The 23,197-nt window shown below is 36.1% G+C and overlaps 2 protein-coding genes across 9 annotated transcripts; both read left to right on the top strand.

Annotated features, from left to right (window-relative positions):
• Positions 1–7,121: 7,121 nt before the first annotated feature.
• LOC113726524 (phototropic-responsive NPH3 family protein NPY2) lies at positions 7,122–13,780 on the top strand. 8 transcript variants are annotated; one of them, XM_027250284.2, is made up of 6 exons: positions 7,122–7,508; positions 8,200–8,247; positions 8,949–9,093; positions 10,890–10,959; positions 11,241–12,404; positions 12,756–13,780. In XM_027250284.2, the coding sequence occupies exons 3-6, from the start codon at positions 9,032–9,034 to the stop codon at positions 13,326–13,328; spliced, it is 1,869 nt and encodes a 622-aa protein (XP_027106085.1). In that variant the 5' UTR covers positions 7,122–7,508; positions 8,200–8,247; positions 8,949–9,031; the 3' UTR covers positions 13,329–13,780. The 8 variants fall into 8 exon arrangements, with proteins under 8 accessions (XP_027106085.1, XP_027106086.1, XP_027106087.1 ...); XM_027250285.2 differs by lacking the exon at positions 7,122–7,508 and adding an exon at positions 7,671–7,973; XM_027250286.2 differs by lacking the exons at positions 7,122–7,508; positions 8,200–8,247 and adding an exon at positions 8,291–8,616.
• Positions 13,781–22,063: 8,283 nt separating this feature from the next.
• LOC113726523 (LOB domain-containing protein 37-like) lies at positions 22,064–23,197 on the top strand. Its single transcript, XM_027250282.2, has 2 exons — positions 22,064–22,389; positions 22,594–23,197. Exons 1-2 carry the CDS (start codon positions 22,206–22,208, stop codon positions 22,977–22,979), a joined length of 570 nt encoding a protein of 189 aa, XP_027106083.1. The 5' UTR covers positions 22,064–22,205; the 3' UTR covers positions 22,980–23,197.

The following is a 23,197-nucleotide window of genomic DNA, read 5'->3' as shown; positions in this document are numbered from 1 at the left end:
AAATTGCAATTTTGGCAATGACACTATGTCCATTGCCAAAAGTCAACATCACTGGAAACTCTATAGCTATTTAATATTAGGGAGTGGGATAGGAACAATTGTTCGATCAACCATCCCTAAATCGTGTAACATTTTTTGAACATTTTGTAATTTTATGTAAATTTCTTGTACATCGTTACAATAGAAGTGTGATAAGTTGTTAGTGTACATATGAGTCCAATATGTAATAATCGTATTTGTGTTGATAAGTTTTACAAATAGTTCAATTAGAATTACACTTTGTACAAAAAAATTACATAATTACATAATAGTTTTACATAATTTAGGGAAAACCTCAAGGGAGGTTTGAGGTTTTCGAAATTAACTCTACATAAATAGAGTTCACAAGGAGGGTAAAAGTGGAACAAAAATAATGAGGGGCTGACAATGATACCAAAGTTGTCATTCCAGGGGGTGCTAAGTGTGATTTCGAAAACATGAGGGGTTCTAGGTGTAATTAGAAGAAACCTCAAGGGAGGTTTATGATATTAACCCAAATAATAGAGCTACTGTATGTCATGCATGCGTGAAATTATGTAGTCACCGCTTTAATTTGGAACAGCATCGCAATTTCCAATACGGATAAAATAAATAGATTGAAATTGAAACTACTTGTTTTATGTGGAACACGTGTCCTTTTGAGTTTGAGACCTAACCTGCTGACGAGATACCCGTCGATGAAACCAGCAAAGAAATCGATATTTTAGGTAGTCTTCTGAATAATTTTAACACAACTATTGAGTCTTGTAGCATAACTATTCACTATTGGCTCTGTTTTTGTTTTTTTTTAATGACGGAATGGGTATTCGGATCTTTGACCTGACTATTGGCTTTGTTTTGATAGCCTATTTTTGGCATGTTTTAGAAAAGCAAAATTTATTTAAAGTATTATTTACGGTAACATTTAAACACTCACAAGTTTTACAAACCACACAATCAATAAAATTACATTAAAGTGGCGGAGGCGGTATTAGTGATGCGTGACACAGAGTTTGTTGGTGGCAGGTGGTGGGCGGTGAGAAGGAGGAAAGGTGCTTAGAAAATAATTATAATAATTTATTATAAAACTTTTGATAAATATCTAAAAATAAATCATCCAAATAGACCCCTTATTAATGCAAACAACTTTTCTTGAGTATTTCAAGATGTTCTTTAGTTTCTTTGAAACATATTAGAAAGTTGAGCGTCAATCTTTTGGATCTGCTTTGCATCATGGTATTAGACGGTTGAATATTAATTTGGTATAATGTCCCTAAATTAACATTAAAGTCTATTTGAGTTGCTATTTTTAAAATTTTTTATTAAAAAATTATTATAATAGATTGATAAAAAAATATATTCATAAAAAATTTTTAAAGAAAAGTGTCAATCCAAACAACGCCTAAAAAGATTTATAGGTGCTTGTGTCGGGGCCTTAACAGATCTTTAGGTGCTTTAGTTAGGGTTATAGTTGCAAACGAATCGAACCGTTCGCGAGTGTTATGAGTCGAGTTCAACTTGACCAAATTGAATTCAAACTCGAATTTGAATTAAAAAATATCAAATTTGTTAGCATGCAAATCGATTCACAAGACCGAGTATATAATATATTTATTTTTTATTTTAATAATAAATATATATTTATTTTTTAATATTTTATTATTTATTTTAAAAATATTATTTTATTTATTTTTAAAAATAAAATAAAAAATTTTTTAATTTTTTTTAACTTGAACTTGATTTGAATTTGAGTCAAAATCGAATTCAAACTTTAAATTGATAACTCGTCGAGTTGAAACTTAATAAACTAAATCAAGATTTGATTTGATTGGATCAAAATTCGACTTATTCGATTTATTTGCGATTTTAGTCTGTGCAATTTTCGCCATTGCCTTAAAAGTTAAAAGATTTATAGTCGTAAATTTTGATCTTGTCTTTCAATTCAATCCAATCCATCTTACGTACCGCAACTGCGTCGCAATAACTCGAGGGATATCATCATTTTCACGTCGTGCTGGAAAGTGGTACGATCCGAATTTATGCTGTAAAAACAACAAATATACTGTTTGACTGTTAAAAGCTGATAAGGCTATGGGTATAATTGCTCATAGTGCTATAATTAATAGGTCCAGTAAAGGGCAATCATACATTGATGTCACCATCTTCTTTTTAAAATTATATTCTTCCATTTCATAAAATTTATCATGTTTGACAGTTTTTTTTTTTGTCCAAATTAATTATCATCGCAAAGAAGCCAATCCATTTTTTAATAAAATTTTATCTCTATTCTTCATATAATCTACAACTTATTCTCTATAATTATTAATATATCAAATAAAATATGACTCGTTATTAAAATATTAAAAAAAGTAAAAACTCTTTTTTTCTTCTCTACGATACATAAAATGCACGTTTTTTCAAAAATAACAAATCTTATTAAAACACCTGTATTGAACAAGCTACTTCGCAATATCAATCCTCTTGCTAAATTACTCTGGATAAGAAAGATCACTCGCTGGTGCTAGGTTTTAATCAGATGGGAATATACACATTTTTTGTTTAACATTAGTTCTACACCCTTGCACATGTTTTAGAATGTTTAATATTAGTTCTACAGCGTAGTCTTGTTTGGAAAGGGTTTTTTTTTATCAAAATTTTTTTATATTTTTTATGAATGTATTTCTTAATTATTTTTTTTTATTTTACATGTATCAAATTATTATAATATATTTTTAAAAAAAATTTCAAAAAATTACAATCCAAACGCAACTTATAACATTTTACAAGAAAGTCTGACTACTTTTGCGCATTAGTATAACGGGAATAGTCTTGAGAAATAAGGCAACCAATGAGTAAGAAGTACTAATAGTGGTGGCGGCGAAAACTTGCATCCGCTGTTCTGCTGCCCGCAAATTTCTATTGAGCAGTGCTGGTAGTAAATGAGAAAAAAGGGTTTGTTATGATGGATTTTAGAGATCTTATTGATCCTTTTGGCTGCAACTGACAGGAAGTAGCTGATGTACTGGGTCTATATAGGCTTTGCATTGCATCCAGCAGTTGGCCTGAAACTCATTGGCATCACATGCAGTCTTTGACGTAAATGCCCAAATGGTCATCTTCATCTCCTTGCCACCTGCCTGTTGCGTTCACGTGGAATCGTTTTCTTTCGACCATTTGAAAGCAGATTGTTCACTCAAGGGATCCAGTGATCAACATGAATGGTTGCAGCGCAACCGTTTCAGAATGGTTTTATTCGATTTAATAGAAAGTAAGTTCGTTTGTTTAGAATATACTAAATCGCTTTCAACACAATATTAATATAAAACAAGTTTTTATGAAATTTAGATCTAATATTAAAAATGATGTACACTAGGGATGCAAACGAACTGAATCGAATCGAGTTTCGTCATAATCGAATCGAATATCAACATAATTTTACGAAACTCTAACTCGAACTCAAGCTCAACTCAAATTCGAGTCGAATTTGAACTCGAGCTCGAGTTCAAAAAATAATTATTTTATTTTTTAAAAATAAGTAATAATAATAATTTTTTAAATAATTAATAAAATATTAATGATTTATACGTAATTTTACTATTAAAATTATATATATATGTATAATTGAGTTCAAGCTGACTCGCAAGTTAATAACCTTAATATTTTTTAGATCGAATTCGGACTCGAGCCGCTTGCGATTGGCTCGTAAGCAATTTGATTCGTTTGCAACCCTAACGTAGACTACATAATTTGAATCTTGCTATTTTGTCCCAGTCCTTGCCCTATAATTTAAAGCAAAGGCTATTATGCCATGATTAGAGTGTTGTTGTTGGCCATTTAATCGAAGTTTGGTTGATTAAGCGGCTGCAAAACATAAAACACGAGCAGTAGTTTTAATTAAACTGATCTGTGCCTAAGGATATGGCATTGCTGCCCATGTGCTGCGTGTGAGTCTAGTCTATTGCCTGACGTTAATACTACTAATATCTGTTTGTTTAGTACATCTGTGAGTTGTAAATGTGAACCTTATTGCAACGCGTTATGGGCCAAAAGTCATTTTGGCAGAAGTAATAAATTACATGCTGGAACAAGAGGCTAAGACTGCATCTCTAATTACTTTAGTCTGCTAAAACCGTAAGCCTAAGGATTTTCCAACCTCTGGCAGATATGGGATCCGTCCTGTCCAGTTTTTGCTCTGTTGTCCCCCCCCCCCCCCCCAACCCACCCCTCGGATGCTTTGGGCTCGTTTAGCAAAGCTGTTTAAATATTTTCGATGCATCAATGATGATAGGTACTTGTTTATTTATTTAACCAAATTGTGTGGCAATAATACCAACAGAGGAAAGGTTTTCGTCATCAACAACTTGTTGAAAAGAAGAGAAAGAAAAAAGCTTTTGTTAGGGATTCCTTCTTGATAATAATGAATTTGTTTGGATTGCAGTTTATTTATCAAAATATATTTATTTATATTATCATTACAATTTTCAGCACATTTTTTAATCTTTTTAATTATTTTTTCATCACAAAAAATATTACAGTAAAAATATGTCTAATAATTCACAATCCAAACAAACCCACGAGGGATTGACGCTGAGTCCATGGGAATTTGATAAATGGACAAACAAGAAAGGCGATTATCAAACAATTACCATGGCATTTTGGTGGAAAGCGAACATTGCCCTTCTCCACAACTTAGCGTCTATCCTCAAGCAACCGCTAGATTCACTCTCTATGGTTTACTAATTACTGGTTCATTTGGAGTTCGATTGCCCCACCGCTGAATGGTAGATGACGAAAGCAGTTGACTCTTTTTTCTGTCAAAATAAATATACGGGTTGAGATAAAAAGGCAGGAGTTGATAAATAAATACAAATATTTATAATAAAATAAAGTAGTTTATTGCAGTAATCTTTGAAGAATGGGACTTCGAAATTCTATGGTGGTGCTAGAATCGAAAGTTACTTTAAAGAATCAAAATAGTAAAAAATTGCATGGAGATTGCAGTCATGGCGGCACAGTCAGCAACACGTGGCATTGGTTCGTCAGGAGTGTCCTTTTTAACCCCCCCCCCACCCCGCCCTGCGGGCAATTTGTCCGTCATATTTCGCAAATTGTCTTCGTTTGGAAAACAATTTTTCAAAGAAAATTTATTGTGTTTTTCGTAAACATATTTTTTAATTACATTTTTATTTTATATATATCAAATCGTTGTAATAATTTTTTATAAAAAAAAAATCAGAAAAATACAATCTAAGGAAAGCCATATTAAGAATAATGTCTTGACTTTGATGTTCGTATTTCTCATTTCAATTTTATCTTTATAAATTTAAAATTTGAATTTAAGCGATAACATGCATATGATTAGAAGGAGGACCTGTATTAAAAGGAAAAATTAAAATATATTTTAATTTTCTTAACATAACAAATACTTTGTGAGATCCCAAAATGAAAAATAAAATACTTTTAATGAGAGGGAACGAGCATATATTACACTATCATGTACTCTTGTTCTTCCTCGCCCGTTGTAGCAGCAGCGGCCCATTAATTAATTAAATTAAGAAAAGTATTGATGGGTTGCACTGTCCCTCATAATTAGATTTTAAGATGTTTTATATTTTCATTTTCTTCCAACTTTCGAAGCAATTTTTTTTTCTTAGCACCTTCCGCCGTTTACAAAATTGATGACAAAGGATAGGTTTGAACTCAAGGAAACTTTCACAAGTGAACATGAATACTCAACAACACTTGTTAGCAACATGACCTAAAATGTTTTTGACAGAGAAATCACTGCAATTGTGAATGCTAAAGAATAAAATATCTTCATAAGTGCGGCGTGGCAAATAATAGAAAAAACCTCCTTGGTTTATCCAATTGTTTTGTTGTGTATCAATCAGGGATACAATTGAGTCGAATTGAGCTCAAATAGTGCATTACTCTATTTTAATTCGAATAAAAAAACTGCTCGAGTTCGAATTCGTGCAAATTGATCCAATTGAGCTTAATTTGAGTTCAGTCGAGCCTAATCAACTTCAATAAAAGTAGATATATATTTTATATTATTTTAAATACGGGACAAAATAAATATTTCATACTACTAAATAAAAAATACTTACATATAAACTTATATTAAGTTCAACGAGTTTTCGAGTTTCACATATTAAATTTAACATCGAATTTATCAAACACCACAAGTTCAAGTTGCTTGAATTCAAATTCGAATTTGGTCAATAAGAGTTTGAACTCGAATTTTGATCTAACAAACTCACGAGCTATTGGCTTGAACTCGATTGATTTGCACCGCTAGTGTCAATATTCAACTCAAGTTCCTAACCGGTGGGATGCTGCTCTATAATGAAAAAAAAAATTTTTAAAAAGGAAGAAGAAAGGAAAAACTCATGGGATGCTTGCTTGTTTATGTGCGGATTAAGCTGGTCGGGATTCCATCTTCATGGACAGGACGGGTCAACCAATCAAAAGTCGGTTAATCCTGGATCGCTTTGACTGCCTGGACACTACCTTGGACTCTCCCTCCCTCACATGCACAAGCACGCGACCTGGATTATATATGTGCTTTTGGTTTTCATGTGCATTTCCTGGATTTGCATACAAAAAAAAAAGTATATATATATTATTTTAAGGGTTTCTTTTCTTTAGGAACTGATCGATCCCTTTTAAAAAAAAATTATTAAAATGAAAACAGAAAAAAAAAAGAAAGAGAAAATTCACCATTGAAAACTTCGCAAGGCACCCATTAAGCCCCCGTTTCACGACTGGCGTCCATCAATTTAGAACTCCTATGGTAGCCGTGGCAGTACCAGTTACCATGTAACGTTAGCAATCCTGTCCGAGGTAGACTGAAGAAAAAGTCGATACAGTCCTCGACTTTAGTTGTTTACTAAAGACCATTAGTGCTATTCTATCGGGTGCCCTTTTACGACGACAGGAAGATGGTTTCCATGTTTTTGATTCTTGTGTAGGAGCATCGTAACTGGGAAAGCTACTACTAATTGAAATGATCCCGTACTGTAAAAATCAGGAGGAGAAAGTGAATTGATTGACAAAGTCTTTTTATTGTACACCACAGTATACTAGCACGAACAATTTATTGATTAATTGCAAGACAGAAATCAAATGTGTTCACTGGGACGAAAGAGCACTCACCTTACCCATTGCCACTCGCCACTCCCCACGTTAAAGAAGAGGGAGGGAGGGGGAGCAAGAAAGCTGAGTGTCAGTGTGGCGTGCGTGACGTAGCAAATAGGAGGTATCTTTAAACTTTGGCCACTACAACTTCCGGTCTCATTGTACTGAAAAAGTCTCCACTTTCCCAACTTAAAAATCAACGAGATAAAGAGAAACCATAAATCTTGGAAGCCAAGAAAAAAAGAAAAAGAACAATGGGGTTTTGCCGCTTGTTTGTTCTTTGTTGAGAAAAAGGAAAAAAAGAGGAATTCTGGTAAGAAAAAGTTGTCATGCCGGTTCTAGCAAAACTGGTAAGCACATAACAGCAAATCTTGGCTTTTTGGGCTCTTTTGTTTTGTGTGTTGTTTATTTTCTTTAGCTGCAGAACATCAGAATTCAACTCATTTCCTTGTTGGTGTGCACATCAATGTACTTTGTTGGTTTTTGTGCAAAATTATTGTTCATGTGAATTTGGGCTTGCTATAATATTCTCAATGTCTGATTCTTCCGAAAAGGAGTTGTCAAATTGTTTTTGGGCTACTTCCAACTTTCACCCTACTTCTTGTTTGTTTATGTGTCTCTTTGAAGATGGTAAGAGTATTAGTCTATTAGCAGTTGGATTTCTTGTGTTTGTACGTGGGTAAATAGTAAGTCTTGGATATTGTTGAACTTTACATGGAGAGTGGCTTTTGGGTTTTGTCTGTTGCATTCAACGTGATCACCTCAAGTGGTGCATATTCTTCAACTTGATTGAGTTACCTTTGATTTACATGAATGTAAGATTTCAAGACGATCCTTTTCAGTTCCTGAGATTTTGTTAGTTGCTGGTGTTGTTTGGTTAGTCATATAATTAATGAAGTAGCTGTATGAAATATTTTTTTGATATCCTCTCCGGATTTTTGTGCTTTTATCAGCTCTGCAGAACTTTAAAGATGAGATTCTTGTTGTCTACGGTTTTGGTGGTTTTCCCAACTGATATCGAGATGCTGTTTTCCGTTGCAGGTCCCTTCTCCAAAATCCGCTGAACCCACAAAATAAGATGTATAGGATGTATGTACTTATTTCCTTTTATAAAGTTCGGAACTTGAAACATTTTAAGCCTTTTGGTTTTATGAATCTTTTAAAGTGTCAGTCATAAACTATATAGAAACGGAGCGAGATAGCAGAGTAAGCATACGCAGAGAGAGAGAGAGAGAAAGAGAGAGAGAGAGGAGAAAAAAAAATTAAGAAACAGGGGAAGAGAGGTGGTGGATTGGAGTCAGATTAGTGCTAGTGGGCGTGTTCTCTGGTTTTGAGAATAATTTAGTGTTGGGAATCTGTTGGTTATGTCTCCTGAGCTGACTGGGTGCGCCCGGGGTCCGTGGGCTTTGCCGCCGACCAAGGAAACAGCTTCTTCCCCCTGGCTCTCTTCCCATTCAAGTGAGCTATTTCTTTAAAGAAAAGAAATTTTTTGCTCAAAACCAAGGAGTCCTTTCTCTAATTTTTCTAGTTCTCTCTCTCTCTCTCTCTCTGAAATTTCCCCTGCCTTGGTTGCTGTCTGGATTCGGTCATACGAAGCATATATCCTTCTCCTCTTAGAGATCCTATTACCTTCCCCCTTGAAGTTCCGAAACTTGGTTATTTTCAGGCATTTGGTCCCCACTCTTAAAAGTCCATCTATTTCCGTTTTTGGGACTCTATTCCTCGATTTTGGGTTATGTTTGGTAATTTGGGATAACCTGAGGTGAAGAAAAGTTGTTTTATCTTTACAGGAATCGGTTGAGGGGTTTAGAAGCATAGTTTTGAGGAATCAGAGGAGAAGCAAGCAAGCAAGCAGATCTTTTAAGTTGGCAGGATGAAGTTTATGAAACTTGGATCCAAGCCAGATTCTTTTCAGACTGATGGGAACAATGTCAGGTCAGCTCTCTTCTAGCTTCTGGAAATAAGTTGGCCATCTCAATCTTTAATCTTGTGGTGATGCACTGCAGTTTAGTGTAGCAAACTGGGAATGATTTTTCCTTTTCACTTGTTTGTCACAATTCTAGAGGCTCACCTTCTCACTTTTTCCCTCGTCTCCGGATTGATGTATGTATTAACTACTAATACTTGGCTTCTAGTGGATGAGCAATTTAGAACTAGCATTTGGATTGTCTTCGGACTACAGGAATTTACATTATATGACCATGGCGAAGGCCCTTTGCTAGGTTTGTATCTTTCTTATCAAGCTCTATCACTGCATTGTGCTTAATCGGAATACATGCTTTAACTCCCAGTGAAATATAGCTGCCCTGTCAGTCGGTTCAATGTATAGGTTTGTACTTGCACGCTCCTATTCTTGTCCAAGGGTCATCCTTCTGTATATTTCTATGGAATTGATCATGATGTGAGCAGCAACTCTATTTCATGTTCTTTCAGGTTGAGGGAGCTCTTTGGAGCATTAAGGCACGGCAGCAATGCTCAAAGATTCCCTCTCCTACCCCCTACACACACCAAAAAATAAACAAAAGAGGACCAGTAATTCCCCATTTTGGGGAAAATGGAAATCACCAATTAATGTCGTTCAGCCTATAACACCCTTAGATTGACCTTTAGCTCGAGAATATTGAGAGAAAGGCTGTGCTTTGTCCCATCTAAAGCCATGACAGATGCAGCTTCATCCATGTACTATGCCATGTGGGACCAAACTGTCAGCGTCTTATTTCACTTCTGTGCTTGTTTGGGCAGTATCTCTTAGTAATTTTTTTTAGCTTATATGATGATTATTTTCAATTACGTTCTTCTTAATTAGAGGGGTGAAAATTGTACACTTGGTGATAGTTCTTATGTTTTGTTTGAACTCTCTAGGTTTGGTTTTATGTTTCCAGTAAAATTGGGCTGTTATTTTGGACGCACTGGTTAGATCCAGTCTACAACATGTGGTCATACGCAGCAGGAAAGATGGCATTTGTTATATGTTGAGAAATTCAATAAGCTTTCTGTGTCCAAATATTGCCAAGCAATCCAAAGTTACAAGAGCTATTATTGAAGGCATTGAGAATCTTCAGCACTATATGAAAGAGTTTTCTGACTTAAAAAATCTTTAGGAATTGCGGTTGAGTAAACCTACACATGATGCTTGCTCTTGCTGGCCAAATGGGAGAGAACAAGATAGATTTCATTTTCTCAATGACCTGCTTGCTCGTCTTTTATAATATTCAAAGTAACTGTTAAATTCAATTGCTAGACTTTTGGCAGAACTTAAATGTCTGAAAACTTGTAAAATTTGCTGTTAAACTTTGAAAATTGACTCTTGAAATTTGGTGAAGGATGAAAATTAGTATTCTGCATTAAAATTGAGTTATCAAAGGTGTGGGAGCAAACAAAGAAACATTTGGAAACAAAAATTTTGCACATATTCTTAAGTTGGTTGACAAAGGTACTTATCTTTATTTTCAGCAGCCTTTGAGCAACCTCACTTTCATAACTAACTGACTGCAATTTGGTCTTGCTCAGAATTGTGCAGGAGCAGCGATATTGATATGCCTCCTGAAATTAGCCTTTGTCTTTTTCAAATATTTCCTGCTGCCTAGTTCCACTTCCATCTTTTTCAATTGATATGTACACTTTTAATACGACACTTTTTTCCCTCAAGTGTTAATGACTGTTTGCTCCTATCCTTTGCTTTTATTGGTGGATTGACTTCTAATAATATGAAGGTAAACTTTTACTCACAGATATGTAGCTTCTGAGTTGGCCACTGATATTGTTGTCAATGTGGGGGATATTAAGTTCTATCTACATAAGGTATGGTGATTCTTTACCTATACTTGCTGATTTACTTGATTGAAGTTTTATTTTGCTGAAGAACAACAGTTACTGAGAATCCTAGGAATATTGTGACCTTTCATGAGAATGAATGTATGCATGAATATTTGCTTTCAACTAAGCAGCTTTGAACTAGAAAACTAGAGTAGATTTATACAACAAATTTGTGTGCATCCAACCTACAATGTTAACTAAGAAGCTAAATGTGAGCAACGGAACCTTGGGTTGACATGCGGCCTTGCATACTTCTCTTTCTGCAGTTTCCTCTACTGTCAAAGAGCTCCCATCTACAAAAATTGGTTGCCAGTGCTGATGATGGAAATGATGAAGTCAATATTCATGACATTCCGGGCGGGCCTGTTGCGCTTGAAATATGTGCCAAATTTTGTTATGGTATGACTGTTACCTTGAATGCTTACAATGTTGTTGCAGCACGTTGTGCTGCAGAATACCTTGGAATGCATGAGACAGTTGAGAAAGGTAACCTCATCTACAAGGTTGAGGTTTTCCTCAATTCTAGCATTTTCCGAAGCTGGAAGGATTCTATAATTGTTCTTCAGACTACAAAATCTCTACTACCTCTTTCTGAGGAGCTGAAGTTGTCCAGCCACTGCATTGATGCCATATCTTCCAAGGCATCTGGTGATGTTTCCAAGGTGGACTGGTCCTACACCTATAACAGGAAAAAGCTTCTGGAGGAAAATGGGAATGACCCTACCTGGAATGGTGTTAGAAGCAGAACGGTGCCTAAAGATTGGTGGGTTGAGGATTTGTGTGACCTTGAAATAGATTTATATAAACGTGTCATTGTTAGTATAACAAACAAAGGCATAGTTCCTCATGAAGTAATTGGTGAAGCACTGAAAGCTTATGCTGTGAGAATGTTACCAGGCTTTGGCAAAGGTGGAATCCAGTGTGGTGATGTATCCAAGGCTCGGACAGTATTGGATGCCATTGTGTGTCTTTTGCCTGCAGAAAGAGGCAGTGTCTCTTGTGGTTTCCTGCTAAAGTTGTTAAAAGCATCCATTTTGGCTGATTTAGGGGAAATGCCAAAAAGGGAGTTGGTTAAGAGAATAGGGCAGCAACTGGAGGAGGCTTCTGTCAGTGATCTCCTGATTCCATCCCAAAATGGGGAAACGACAATCTATGATGTTTGTGTAGTCCAGCAGATACTCAAGGAATTTATGATGCAAGAAGCGAATGGTGCAACCGAAGGAGATGAGATTCAGGAGGCTAGAAAGCCTGGGATTTTATCTGAAGCTTCAAAATTGATGGTTGCAAAGCTTGTTGATGGTTACCTTGCTGAAATTGCAAAGGACCCTCATCTACCTTTGTCGTTGTTTGTTGATCTTGCTGAGATGGTTTCCAGTATTTCTCGGCCTGCTCATGATGGTCTTTATCGTGCAATAGACATGTTCCTAAAGGTAAGATCTCTCTCTCTCTCTCTCTCTCTCACACACACACAAATGAGGAATTTCTGCATCTCATGGCATGTGCTCTGTGTTTAATACGTCCTTCCTTGCAAGTTTTGAGTACTTGTGCAGATTGCATACTTTAAGTTTTCTTCCTTTTCAAAGTGTTACGAAGAGGCCTGTAGGCTTTGGACTCCCATCCAATGGTGTTATAAGAAGAATAATCTTCAATACACTTGTGGTTATTGGTAAAAAGTCTGCCAGGATATAATGTCCGGATTCCAGAATAGAAGGATATTAATATGGTGTAGTACTAGAACTTAGGATGTCAACCATCAACTGATGTATTGGTTATGTCGTCAGGTGCACCCTGGCATCAGTAAGAGTGAGAGGAAGAGAATTTGCAGGCTGATGGACTGCAAGAAGCTCTCTGTTGATGCATGCATGCATGCTGTGCAAAATGAGAGACTTCCCTTGCGTGTAGTGGTACAGGTGCTCTTTTTTGAGCAAGTAAGAGCTGCTGCATCATCTGGAAGCAGCACTCCTGATCTACCCAAAGTTCTTAAAGACCTTAACAGTGCTTCCCATGGGAGCTCAAGAACAGCAACAACTAATACAGAAGAAGATTGGGATGCCGTAGCATCAGCTGAAGAGCTCAGGGCTTTAAAGGGGGAGCTCGCTGCATTAAGATTGGGGAATGGATCCATCAGTGAGAGAAATGGTGGAGATAGTAGGAGTCATAATAATGACAGGGCTGCCATTAGTAAAATGAGAAGTTTGCTTATGTCGAAGAAAATATTCTCAAAAATCTGGTCTAGCAAAGGAGGAGGACAGGGGGAGAATAGCGGATCAGACTCATCAGAGAGTCTTGGTTCCGCCAATCTTGAAGAGGGAAAATCAACTCCTTCAAGGAGGGGAAGGCACTCAGTTTCTTAGGTGGGAAATACAAAATCAGGGCTCCTTTTGGGTTGGGATTTCAGAGATTACCTTAATGATATCATTAGCATTTTAAGTAAGAAGCACATAGTTCGTGGAAAGAATTGTGACATAGCAGCAGGTATTCATGTCTGTCTGATTTCGAAAGTGGAACCAGTTCCATGGACCTGAGAAACTGAAGGAAACCTCTGGAAAGTTATCGTAGACTGACACCGTTCAGAGCTAGGACCAGACAAGCTGTGATAGCCACACAGGTCAGATGATGTAGTGTGGAAGTAACATATTGCAACTTTTTTCGAGTACCAGATGCATATTATTATTGGCTGTATAATCGTCCAAGACTCCTCTAGTTATAGGGGCCTCCTGTGTCTAAAGCACTCTCGAACTCGATCAGTCATTCTGTTAATTTTGGTTATATTAATATATAGTTTTAACAAAAGTTATTAAATCAAGGTGAATTCCAGTCTATATGCTGCGAGGAGACCCCCCTGGAATCCTCTGAACTTTGTCGCTATTCTTGTCCACTTCTCTTCTCTGTCACATGAACGTGCTAACGTGGGAATTTTTGTTCCCCTGTAAGGAACGGGGAGGAGGAATCAGAATTCGGAGCCTGCCTTCCTCCCAAGTCTCACCCCTTCTCACTTGAAACTCCTACACTATTCAACCCGTCTAATTTTAAATTGGGTTTATTTTATGTTGGATTAAATTGGGTCATTTCAAATTCATGATTCAAATTCATGATTCAATATATTAATTAATAGATTTTGATACATAAATTCTCTTTAATACATTTTTACATACAAAAATTTTTTTCACACGTATAAACACATTTTCACAAATTAAAATACTTTCATAGATACAAGCATGCACTCACTTCCTAAGTTCTTTAGAACACATTAATATACTTTCACAAATATACACACGTATTAACTATTTAAATTACTTGGATGGGCTTATTATTTTTTATACAAGTAAGGATTTTCAAATTGGATGGTGAATAAAGCTTTGGTCCAAACTAAGAGATCGAAACAACAATGTTAGTCCAAGGTGGATATAGCATGAAAAAATGGTACACCAATATACGCTTTTTCAAGTATTGTTACTTGATTTAGCATTAGCCGTGTCAAACATATTTCTAGTCTCAAAAAAGATCCAATCACGCTTTAATTAAACTGAAATTTTGATGAGAGAGATATAGTTCTCAATCAATTAGTTCAAATATCACTATCCAATTCATTTGAAAATTTTTGAAAAAAATTAACGCAGCATTAAAACAGGTCGAATAACTACTCCAACCATCCCTTTCATAACTCACAGTTTTTTGTATGAGTGTTTCGATAAATGGACTCTGCGAAGACACTTCAAAAGCCGGCAACTTTTGAAGTGCTCCGCAGCACTTAACTACTAAACCCCCCAAACCCCCCCAAGCGATGTGGGAACTTAACCCCACAGGGTGCCCCGCTGCTAAGAGATAAAGACCCCCCAGACTCCCCGAGACAGGTTTTTCCCTTTCATAACTCACAGTTTTTTGTATGAGTGTTTCGATAAATGGACTCTGCGAAGACACTTCAAAAGCCGGCAACTTTTGAAGTGCTCCGCAGCACTTAACAACTACTCCAACCATCCAATCAGAGATAAATCAAAAGACTCTCAGTTAGCTAAGCGGTGTTGGCTGCAATCTTACTTCATCATCTTCCGGTTCCGGTTTACAAACAGTAGTATGAGATAGGAAGCTAGTTATTTAAAGCCCCAACCAACATATCACAAACTCAAGCAGTAATATATATATAATAAGTTAAGCACTAGAAACATAGTTAATTATAGCATAGGAATTTAGTATGATGAACTAATTTGAGAAAAGTTCAAAATTGAAGCCACAAGTCAACATGCAAGGAGAACATGAGAAAGTGTAGCACTAACTACTGCAATTATTAATCTGAGCATAAGAGGAAATTTATGACGTTCAGCATTTCAGCTGCTTAATTTGTGATTTTATGCTTTTCAAATTATATAACAACTGCTTGATTGGATTTCCTGAGATAATTATTGGACAGTAACTTGGGAACTGAAATTTTCGATACTATCTGGGAAGATAACAAAAATCGCCGGCACTCAAAAACACCATTTAATGCAAGAAATAAGTCAAAGGTTTTTTGTCTAGTTTATTCGGGCAGAAGAATAAAAGTTATGTTGAAGTCGCCGGAAACAAGAGTCGTGTTTCTTGAATTTAATTTCTTTATTTGATTTTTAAATTTAAATTGGGTACTAGGTGCCCAACACAAAATATCCGAACCACCCAAAATATATTTGAATTTTTATTACTCAATCCAAAATTGACCAAACACCCAAATTATCCAACTCAACCTCTCAAATTAGTGGGTGAGGTGTTAGATTTTGAGCATAATTGTCAGGTTTATCCTAAACGGAATTGCTTCGGCCTTTTATCTTCTTCAACTGGATTAAACATACACGGATTATTTCTTTTAATCTTTTCTTTATTTTTGGGTTGGGCCGGGGATGGGTTTGGGTACAAGCGCATAGAATCAGTCAAGTTTCAAACACTTGTATCACTGAGTGTTCTTCTATATGACAATTCTGTCACTGAATGTTTACTGGATGGAGCTATCGAGTTTTGGGCTAGCATTATTATCTCTCTGAAACATTTTACGATTGGCACACAAAAAAAAAAAAAAAAAGCAGCGTTAGATTGTCAGATTTTGTGGCCCAAACAGCATTCTAGTCGCTTAAAAAATTTGTCACAATCCTTAGATCCTGAGAGGTAACTCCGTCCCACCGTAGATTAGTATCGAATAATTAGTTTTCGTCTTCCATATATTACATTACAAAAAAAATTTCAAATAATTATCTATCCATACAAGTACACTCAAATGACTGATACAAATTAATGATGGAACTTTGGCTCTTTGAAGATTCTAAAACATCATCTGTCCTTCCGCTCCGTGGAAGGACGGATTCAAGTGAAAGAGGCAAGAAAAAGGGGTTCGATGGGGGGTTGTACTATTTTACCAGATAAACAGGAAAAGAAAAAAAAATAAATAAAGAATGGGATTTGGGGGGGGGGGGGGGGGGAGGGGATTTTAATGGGAGGAGGTCAGCATTATCGTAATCATCCTTGGCTGAGTTTTGACCTTTTTTTTTTTGTATTTGTGGAATTAACCATATGAGCATCTCAACTCAGTGGTCCAGTACCAAATCACCGTATCCAATCTCCCAAACTGCATACGCACTCACTTGGCACACTTTCTTTCTTTATATAAGTTGTTGCCTTGCAGATCGAGGGCAATATTGTTTTAATAAACAAAAAAAAAAAAAGAAGAAAAGGTCAAGGAACCAATGGGCTGTTTCAATGTGTACGAGGGCCTCTATACTCTAATAGAGGGAAGGTAAGCCTCTTATATATACATTCATGAACGTATCATTCTTTGCTTACGTTTACCAAAAGCCAAATAATAATAATAATAAATAATTCTTTGCTTACATAATTGGGGGTGCATATTAAATCTCACTTTTGGCGTGGGAGATCAATAGCTCCCATTCTTTTCTCTTTGCCCTCAATTGGGGTAATTGTTGGAATCACATATAAAGCAAGATGCGCTTCGGGACCGACCGTTCTGAAAAGTTGACCGTCAGGATTGATCAATATATATATATATATATATATATATATATATATATATATATATATATATAGAGGAAAAATGAAATGTTTCATCCTTTACATTTTATAAAAATATTCTTTTCATCCCTCATTTTTATAAAAACGAAGCAAATTCGTTCTTGACATTTAAAAATTAAATCCATTACATTCTTGAACCTAATTTTCAATCTGAATCAAACCATCCAATAACCCAACAATGAATTTCGAAAATAAAATTGATAAATTATTCGGTCAACTTCATCATATTCACATGACATTTATTAAACCAAAAAAATAAAAATTATAACATAAAAGGCCATTCTTTGTTTTGGAATAGTAGAATTTTTTTTTTGATAAATCTTTTCATGCACCGTTAGTATATCCGCTTGCGAATCTAGATGTGTATCATAAATATAAAATTTGATATTTAAATTTAAATTTAAATGATATGCGGTACATAAAACCGTCAGTGTATACAATGATAATTTTAAAAAAAATTAATCTTTCTTTTAGATTCATTAAATTTCACATGAATATCAAGTTGAGTTAACTAAGTGATCTTCTAATTACACCTCCAAAATTTGTAATCAGGTTGATTGGTGGTTTGATTAAAATTGAAATTTAGGTTTAGAGATGTAATAATTTCAGTTTTTAAATGTCAAGGATGAAATTGCTCCATTTCAAAAGTAAGGGACGAAAAGAATATTTTTGTAAAATGTGAAGGATGAAACCGATCATTTTTCCATATATATATATATATATATAAGATTTAGATCATTGCGTGTATGTTATTTTTAATTCTGTGTGAGATTCATAACAATTTATTATATATTTACTTTGTGTTCAAAATAAGTTACACCATAGAAAAATAAATGTATATTTTATGAAATTGGATAAAAAGGGACAAATTTTTGGTGTCCCAAGCCCAGCAAGACGTCGTATGTGGATTTGTTTGTGCCCAACCCCAACGTTGAGGTGAAAAAAGACGCCAAGAAACGGATTGAGATGCCACGTAGCCCAAGTCAAGACTACGATCTGCGACCACAATCTTCTTCTTCGACGTCCTCCTCATATTCATTGACTCTTCCTCAGTAGTCAGTTCCTTGCCGCCACTATTTTTATTTTATCGATCTTCACTCTCAGCTTCGTTAATCACGCGCTTTGTTTACACCTTCCATTTTACGGCCAAAGCAACTCACCGGCCGGGACTCTATCCACATTCTAGTATATACAGTAGCAAATGCCTACCTTATTGGATTTTTTTATTATTAAAAAAATTTTTAAAAAAATAAAAGAAGAAATCGGGATGGTGTTTTGGATTATCTTTCTCGTTTCTGTGTGACATGCCAAATGATTCCTTTTCTAAGACTTTACAATTGGACTTGGTTTATAAGAACGCACAAGCGTAATTGATGCGCATCTCCATGAATGCATAGATCAGTTCGTACAATTAATATGTTTACAAATAAATGTATATGTTGGACTCAGAGATCTTTGTCTAAAATTTAAACTGCCAGTTTTAAGATATACTCCATCCGTTCCACTTTGATAGTTCTGTTTCTTTTTTCACACAGTTTAAGAAAAAAGTAGTTAATTTTGTTGGAAAAGTAAATTTAGATTGTTATTTTTCTAAAATACCCTCACATTAAATATGGTACAACTTTATGGGAACTTGAATTGATGGTAAAAAAAAATCAACTCTCATTAAATGTGATAAGTAGGTTTATAGTAACAATTACTTACATTGAATAAGGGTATTTTAGAAAATTTAAAATACAACTACATTCTTCAATTGAAAAATGGACTATAATTTGGGACAGATGAAAAAGAAATACAGGACTATCAAAGTGGGACGGAGGGAGTACTTATAAATGCGACCAAAGCAAGCATGAAATTAGTGGCGGGGAAGAAGGGTTTGGATGAATTAATATATGATGTAGCAGTAGTGAAGGATGACGACTCATTGTTTCCTGTGACGATGATGCATTAGGGAAGGGAATCTTGCCTAACCAAAGCCAGATCCCTACATGTTCTTCAAAGGACAATAATAATAATACTATCAGGAAAGTACCTTCAAATCTAAAACCCTTTTGCTTAGTTGTATAAATCTAGTGGGTGTTATATTTTATTCTTTGAATCTCCCTCTATTGTTTTTCTTTTTATTTTTCTGCTAAAACACTAGAGGTTATTTGAACGTTTTAAAGAGAAATAGAGTAGTTACCCTTGATCTTAAGTTTATGAGGCCAAATTTTGGATGGATCTACAAGTGAGCGAGCATTTACAGTAGCACAATGTGAGAATTGCATGAGATGTCCGACGAAAATGGCCCGACTGCAAAGTTAATGCAAATACAAACATTATCGTGTCTTATATTATAATTACCAAGTCCTTTTTTTTTTCTTCTTTTATAGCTCCGTTTGGATTAGCTATTTTTGAGATGTTTTTTAAATATTTTATTATAACAATGTACGTGAAAAAATTTTATTGTAAATGTTTTAATGTTATTTTTGGGATATTTTTGAAAATATATTTTGGGTATATTTAAGATTTAAAATTTTAATGAGATATTTTAAAAATTGCAAAAAACCGTACCACCACCCACCCCCTCCTCCCTCTTATCCTCCCCTATATTTTGGTGGTATTGTTGGGGATATTTGGAATGCATTTTGGAGTATTTTTATAATTTAAATATGTTTGGGTACTTTTTAAAAAATTTACACCACTTACCACCACTATCCATCTCCACCATGGCCTCACTCCTCCTCCCTTCTCTCTCTCCCCCTCTTCCTCCCTCCCTCTCCCTCTCTTTCTCCTTGTTCCCTATCCCTCCTCCCCTCCCCCCTAAACCCACCCGAAGATTGCCGACCCAACCTTCCTTCGAATATGGTTGTGACTAGAAGGTCGCGACTAGTGCAACCAAAAGGTCACAGTTGGTGCTGCTGCTGGTTCTTGGGAGAGGAAAGGAAAGGTAGGAGGAAGGAGAAGGAGAATAAGGAAGGATGGGAGGAGCAACAGTGAGGTAATAGTGATGGTGGAGGAGAGAGTAGTAGATGGTGGTGGTGATTGGAGTAAGAAAAAAGGTGATAAGATATATTTATATTTATTTTATTTTTTAAGTTGTATTTAAAATCTAAGGAATGTTTTTTGGTGATTTTTTGAAGCGTGTTACTGTAGATTTGTAGATGAAAAACAAATATTTAAAAAACTCTCAAATCCAAACGGAGCCTTGTCATTAGAATATTTTTCTTAAATAGGGGAAAGAAAAGCAAGCATTCATGATTTTTTTTTGTTGTTAGGTCATGCTCCACTACAACCAACGAAGAGGTAACCAAAGTGAGTGAATTATGAACAAAACAAAACAGCTTTCTTCATCCATACATTATATTGGTTATACAAAACTTTTCTCTAGGTTTTTTTTTTTGTTAAAAAAATCTTATTCATTTTTCTAATTTTAAAAGATTTTTCCATTGATGGCTGTAATTTTCCATGCTGGTGTTCTAATCTAAAACGTATAAAATACAAGGACAAATTTCTGCCGCACTATGATGGCTCGAGAACGAGTAAAAGCTCACAAAAGAACGCCAAAACAGAAAAGATGGAAAAGGAGCAAGTTAGTAAATAAGTCACGCTTCGCGGAGAGAATGTTGAATCCGCAAAGTCCCACTCTCCAAAACGATGGGCGCAAAAAGATGAAGCTGCAGAATCATACAAAATGGTGCAAAGGGAACCGGGCGTTTGCGGAGACACGGAGCCGGTCTTACCCAACACCATGGAACCACCCACAGTACCCTACCCCGGCAACCACAATACGTGCACTCAAACGCACCCTCGCTCTTCCCCAAAACCAATAACAAACCCACTGCATAGTGCATACGCTTACATACATACATACATACGAGTTTGTATTTATGGAAGGTATATCATCTAGGACTATAAATTTTAGGATTAATCATTCCTACACTTGTCAGCGTTGATGAATGACAATTATGTAAAATTTAAATTTGAAATTCAATTTTTGCACATATATCATAAATCAAACGGTGATAGTGTATACACTGTCAGTGTATATAAGATTTATCCTAAATTTTATTAGCATACTAAACTAATCTATGTTGAGAGTTTGTTTTAACATGCGTGTTATCAATTTTTTTTTTAAATCATACACGTGAATATATATTATACGAATACTGAGTGTGTTTGGATTGTGAGTTATTTGTCCAAATATATTTACTTACATCACCATTACAATTTCTAATACACCTTTTTATCTTCCCAATTACCTATTTACTAACTGTAACTATGTAACTAACGAAAATGAAACGGTGATTCTTTGGCCGTTCAGAAGGGGTGGAAGGCCGATCAAGACAATTTCAAAGAAAAGACAAAGCACAAGGCCAAATGCAATACAGTAGAGAAATTCGTTGTTTCGATCTATGCCGAGATTTTTCAGGGTTCCTTCGATACTATGATTTAAAAAAAAAAAAAATACTAAGAGTATTTTCTTGAATATCAAGCATAGCCTCACAATGACTTGTAAACTCGAGGAAAATCTGCTTTACTACTGCTGAATTGATGAGATAACCATTGTTCAAGTCATTGTTGTGACAATTAAGTTGGGGCCAAATAAAAAATGCGATCATCCCCATCAATTAATGGTCAAGATAGGTCAAAAATGTTCCAAGGATCATTTTATCCAAGTTACATTCATGGTCATATGCAAATTGCACTAAAATGGTGATTGTTCCTTTCGTTACATCACATTATGGTCCCACCCACCCGCTCACTCTAGCCTCTAGAGAAAGGAAAGGGAAAATCCTTCCAAACCATAGTCCGAATATGATCCTCTCTCCTTAACCATGGTTAATTTTTCCAGCCTCCTCCCGTCTTCCTTCCCTTCTGCGCCTTTTTTTTTTTTTTTGGCTCTCAATAATTCTTCTCTACCTTTCTCCACCTCCCATCCCATGCACCCCCTCCCATTCCTTCGCTATAAAAGGATTCTATCCCCCTCTTTCCCCTGCCTCTTCCTCTCCTCCCAACCTCCAAACTCCAAACTCACTTCCAGCCTCCTTTTTAGATACCCAGCTCTATAAAGCAATCACTGCCCTCATAACTCACCTCATCTCTCAGGCATATACATATATACAATAATACACACACATACAGCTGTAGATAATAGAAGGCAGGCAAGGAGGAGGAAAAGTTGATTAGATGTGGTAAAGATGAGTTGTAACGGATGCCGAATACTAAGAAAGGGCTGCAACGAAAACTGTATACTACGACAAAGTTTACAGGGGATTGGGAGCCCTCAAGCTCAAGCTAATGCCACAGTTTTTGTCGCCAAATTCTTCGGCCGCGCCGGTCTCATGTCCTTCCTCTCCGCTGTCCCTGAACCCCAAAGACCAGGTGATGTATCTTTCACGTATTTATCTATCTCTTGTGGCGATTGGGACGGTGAGAACAGAGCCCTGGTTCTGTGAACAAGAGGCTAATTAAGTTCGACTCGCACCATCCCGATCAGAAATGTGTTGTATCGAACTTTTTCCCCCTGTTTTTGGGGGGTATCCCATCTGATGAGAATTTTTTTATATGAATTTGGTCTATGTACAGCCTTGTTTCAATCGCTGCTATATGAAGCTTGTGGGAGGACCGTGAACCCAGTAAGTGGAGTGGTGGGGCTGCTGTGGACCGGCAACTGGCAGCTGTGCCAGTCTGCAGTGGAGACGGTTCTCCGTGGCGGAGTTTTGCGGCCGATGATGAATCTTCCTGCCGAACCTCAAGAAGCTGTGGACCATGATGATGCGTCGGAGGCGAGCCGTCTGTGTCTTAACTTGTCGGCCCGAGTGACGGCAGGCGGGAGAGTGAAGAGGAGGTCGGCCACACCGGAGGAGTCCGAAACCTCCACCATGGAGAGCTGCTATGATTATACTGCTAGTAATTATTTTCAAAATCTAAAAGGCGGAGAAGGAACAAAGCTTCTTAGACTCTTTTTTTGACTGAGCATCGGCAAATGCAATTTTCCTGAGGATTTTAATCAATTTGACTTTTCCCCCCCCCTCTTTCTTCACTTGGGCGCTTCTGGGGTTTTGTTTCAGTTTCCTTTGGCCGGCAAAAGCGGTTTTTTTGGGGGGGTTGCTGGATTTCTCACTTGTGGTTTGTCTGAATTGTCACTCGTATTTGTGACCTTGAATAAAATCAAGTAAATTCTCAGCCA

Source organism: Coffea arabica, chromosome 2c, assembly GCF_036785885.1.
Source record: "Coffea arabica cultivar ET-39 chromosome 2c, Coffea Arabica ET-39 HiFi, whole genome shotgun sequence".
Classification (NCBI taxonomy): Eukaryota; Viridiplantae; Streptophyta; class Magnoliopsida; order Gentianales; family Rubiaceae; genus Coffea; species Coffea arabica.
This window is presented reverse-complemented; position numbering and strand designations above follow the sequence as displayed.

Bases quoted from the DNA above. Each gene is read 5' to 3' on its own strand.
- LOC113726523 (XM_027250282.2), top strand. From the start codon at position 22,206: ATGAGTTGTAACGGATGCCGAATACTAAGAAAGGGCTGCAACGAAAAC. The intron at 22,390-22,593 runs GTGATGTATCTT...GTCTATGTACAG, and splicing joins CCCTGAACCCCAAAGACCAG to CCTTGTTTCAATCGCTGCTA.
- LOC113726524 (XM_027250284.2), top strand. From the start codon at position 9,032: ATGAAGTTTATGAAACTTGGATCCAAGCCAGATTCTTTTCAGACTGAT. The intron at 9,094-10,889 runs GTCAGCTCTCTT...TTTTACTCACAG, and splicing joins ACTGATGGGAACAATGTCAG to ATATGTAGCTTCTGAGTTGG. The intron at 12,405-12,755 runs GTAAGATCTCTC...TTATGTCGTCAG, and splicing joins CAATAGACATGTTCCTAAAG to GTGCACCCTGGCATCAGTAA.